Genomic DNA, 3,920 nt, shown 5'->3' on the forward strand with positions numbered 1-3,920 from the left:
AGGTTCCTGTGCGTGGCTTAGACCTGCCCTCTATTCTGGTCTGCCCAGACCCATTTCTATAGGCAAAAGATGTCAGCCAGGCTCTGTTTCCTCTCCTGCAAAAGAGCCGATCGATTAACAACAGAAGGCAAGATGAGCTGTGGAGCTGGGGCTCCCGCCTGGGAGAGAAGAGGGTCAGGCACTGTACCGCTGCCTGGTTGCCTGCCTGACAGTGTTATTACACTTCTCCCTTTGCAACCCACAGAGTTAATGGCAGAGGAGAAACCTCTGGGTGCCAGGCTTGGTGGACTGCCCAGCGAGGTAGTTTGCAGCCACGCAGCATTATTAAAATGGAATAATCAATAGACCCCAAGGGCACGGAGGACAATGACCCCTTGCAAGGCTCACGCAGTCATTTTACGCTGAGAGTTGCTGATGTGATTAGCAAAGCACCAAGCGCAACATCAGAGGCATCCTGCAGCACCGATTATGTTTCCATGTCCTTCTCCACCTTGGCTTCTTCTAACAGATGCTTCTGTATAGGAAGGAGGCTGACAGCTCGCTACCCATCTCCGAGGCTAGGGTCTCTTTCCCCTTTACACCCTGTAATGTGGAGCAACCTGGGCCTAAAGCTCTTGGGCAGGAGACCTGGGTGTGATTCTCAGCTGGCCAGGCTGGCATCACAGGTGAGGGGGGAGACGTTCTGGGGTTACGAGACCCAGCAAATCCCAGTGGCGCTGCAATGGTCCCTCACAGCCCTGCCTAAGCCTCCTCCCTCTCTCTTCCTGAGCTCGCCATGTCCCTGCTTCCTGGGGGAAGGCAGCGAATCCATTTGCCTTTGCGTGACAGGACCCAGAGGGACGCTTAGGATGTGTTCAGTCCTGTGCACCAGGAAGCCGTCTCCCCCATCCACAGCAGAAGTGGTTTGGTAGCTCCAAAGGGTTCTCTGCCTAGCCCTCTCCCCAGAAGGCAGCAGCTACATAAGGGAGGGAGCGCAGCCAGGACGGCATCTGGGATGGAGAAGACTCTGGATCCAGATAGACACTGCAGCTCATTCCTCCACCCAGGCCAGGGGTGGTCTTTGGGGCAGATGTTTCAACCTGAGCGATGGGAGTGCAGAGGTTGATAATGGAGTCACTTGAGACTTGGGGCTAGTGCCCCCAAAACCCTTGTAAAAGATACCACAGGAGCCTACAGTGGTTGGGGCCATGGTTTTGCATCACTTTTGACACTGTCTGCAGAACCATAGTGACAAAGTACCCCCTAATTACCCATCCACTGCACCCTGCAGGAGTTTCCTTGGAAGTCTCCCCTCCATGCTCTCACCCGGTCTGACCCTATTTCGCTTGCAGGACCTGTCACACAGTGGCCCCAATCAGTTATGCACCTCTGCCAGGCCTTTTCAACCTGCATGTATTCCACTTTCAGGTACAAAACTAGAAAACTAACTTCTCAAGAAAAGCTTCTTGCTACCAGCCCTGCCAAGCCAAAGAACAAGTCAGAGCCTCTTAAGTCTCACGGCCCCTGCGATGAATAATTAGTGCGATCCCGACGTCAGGATCTGCAGCTTGAGAAGCGATCTTGATATCAGGAAGGGTCTGAATTGGTGACTCTCGGATAACTGATTCAGTCAATTAAAAGAGACTGAAAGAAAGTGCAGCTGGTTTCACAAAACTCTAAGAGAACGGAGCTGTCAGGAGCACACCCGGGAGAGCCCTGGCCATGCAGCCATTCACCATTAAAGAAAATTTAGGCAAAGAAGGACACTGCTGCTTCAGTTTCCTCTCTACTTACCTGAGCGTCTGCTCCCCAAGCCGCCTCCACTTCGGTGGCGAGCTGCCCTGGTCCGAGTCCCCTGAGCTGGGGGCATGTCTCCCATGCCGCTTCTGGGGATGCTGCAGTTTGCACCGAGCGCCCTTCGGACAGACGCCTTTCTTGGCAAAGTCAGGGCACACCAGGGTGTGCTTCTTCTTGCACTGGAAAGAAAAGGACACAGCACTGTGAAGAGCTTCTACGTGCAAACACGCCACAAGTCCTCGCTTTCCCAAAGACCTGCGCGGCAAGTTAATGAAGAGAGGCTGTTTCCTTCAGGTGGCACTAACAGATCATTAAAGACAATGGGAAAATGACTGCTCCACTGTTTCCTTTCTAGGCCTGGGCAAGACCGGAGGCTGTTCCTCGTTCCCTGCAAATGCCAGGGGCCGTTCAGACTTGCTCTTTGGGTTCCAAGTGCATGGTCTGTGCACCCCGGTTTGCTAGTCGCCAACCATTAAATCCTATCCACTTTGCCTTCCCCTAAAGAGGCCATTGTAGAGATACCCTGCATGGAAAGCAGGTGACAGTTTTTCCTGGGATGGTAATATCTCCCTCGGTCACCCATATCTGGAGCTCAGGGAGGAGAGAAGAGAAGCAGGGAAGAATAAGGTTCCCTCTTCTCAAAGTTAATCCATTTTGGGCTGCTGCTCGGGGCACCTTCCTGCCAGAGGGAGGCCAGGGTTTAGGGGCTGGCGTCAGGCCTTTGCCATTGCAAAGGGCTGGTGACAAGCAGGTGCCTGACACCACGTCTGCCCGGGATCTTGGGGAAAGGGTTGTGCTCCATCGTGGCAGAGATCTGCAGCCGGGGTACATCCAACACGTGCCAATCGCTACCAGACTGTGCCCTTCACCTAGTCCTCAGTGGGAGCTTGGGGCAACGGGGCTTGGAGACAGAGAAAGAAAACAGAGGTTTCCTCGAGGTGATCTGCTGCAGCGCTGAACCACCCTCGGCGAGAAACTTCTCCCTAATCTCCAACCAAAACCTCCCTTGGTACAAGTTAAGCCCATTACTACTTATCCTGTCCCCTGTGGACACGGGGAACAATTGATCCCCGTCCTCTTTATAACCACCCTCTTTGCATTTGAAGACTGCTCTCAAATCCCCCCCTCTGTCTTCTCTGCTACAGAATAAATAATCCCAGGTCTTCCCATTTGCCTTCACACATTTGGGGAGGGACAGAGGAGGCAAGGGGACGTCTGTGGTTGTTTCCAGGGCAGGGAGGAGAGGTGCAAAGGACCACGACCCCTGGGCTGCTGCTGCTGGCTTTGCTTAGGAGAATATGCTTGCTCTGAAGTGAATTGGGGGAGTCAGGTTTGAAGCATAAAATGCTGCTCTAAAAGGAGGGGCCTGCACAGGAGCTAGGCTTGGCACCGGTCTCTCCTGGCGTGAGGAGACGGCTGGCAGCCTGCCCTCAAGAGTGTCTCCTGCCCTTGCAGCAAGCCGAGTCCTCCGAACGCCAGGACCTTGGAGACTCTTTTGGCCAAGGTTAACCAGAAACAGTTAACCAGTCGGCAGCATCAATACACAATTCCCTTAGCACATGCCCAGCTAAGTCCTGCTACACCGCTACAATTGTGCGTGCAAAAAGGAGATAGCCGAGGGACCTGGGCTGATCGAGTCTGGAGAAGAGAAGACCGAGGGGGATTGAATAGCAGCCTTCACCTCCCTGCAGGGGGGCTGCAAAGAGGATGGAGCTGGGCTGATCTCAGGGGGGCAGGTGGCAGGACAAGGAGCAATGGGCTCAAGCTGCAGCAAGGGGAGTTGAGGTTGGATATTAGGAAAAACTCTCTCACAAGGAGGGTAGGGAAGCACAGGAACAGGCTACCCAGGGAGTCTCCATCCTTGGCGGTGTTGAAGACCCGGATTGACAAAGCCCTGGCAGGGATGATGTAGTTGGGGCGGTTCCTGCTTGGAGCAGGGCGTTGGACTAGATGTGACCTCCTGAGCTCCCTTCAACCTCATTGTCTATGATTCTCTATCAGTTCAGTTACTTGAATTGCACACCCACAGTCATGGTAACCACAGGAACAAGCAGGTAGACATCCAGCTAGTAAAGTGAGCGCACAGCGGATGCAATCGCACACACTATAAAGAAATAAGCTTTTAATTGCAAAGCCAGAGACAG

The 3,920-nt window shown here is 53.6% G+C and overlaps 1 protein-coding gene across 2 annotated transcripts in view; it reads right to left on the minus strand.

Moving 5' to 3' along the window:
• The window catches only part of ZC3H3 (zinc finger CCCH-type containing 3), a 271,056-nt gene that overhangs the window by 34,027 nt on the left and 233,109 nt on the right, over window positions 1-3,920 (minus strand). For both annotated transcript variants that reach the window (XM_006031073.3, XM_025212740.1), the window contains exon 10: window positions 1,774-1,955. In XM_006031073.3, coding sequence (XP_006031135.1) covers window positions 1,774-1,955 — 182 coding nt within the window. The remainder of the gene's footprint in view (window positions 1-1,773; window positions 1,956-3,920) is intronic.

Source organism: Alligator sinensis, unplaced genomic scaffold, assembly GCF_000455745.1.
Source record: "Alligator sinensis unplaced genomic scaffold, ASM45574v1 scaffold1054_1, whole genome shotgun sequence".
NCBI classification, from domain to species: Eukaryota; Metazoa; Chordata; order Crocodylia; family Alligatoridae; genus Alligator; species Alligator sinensis.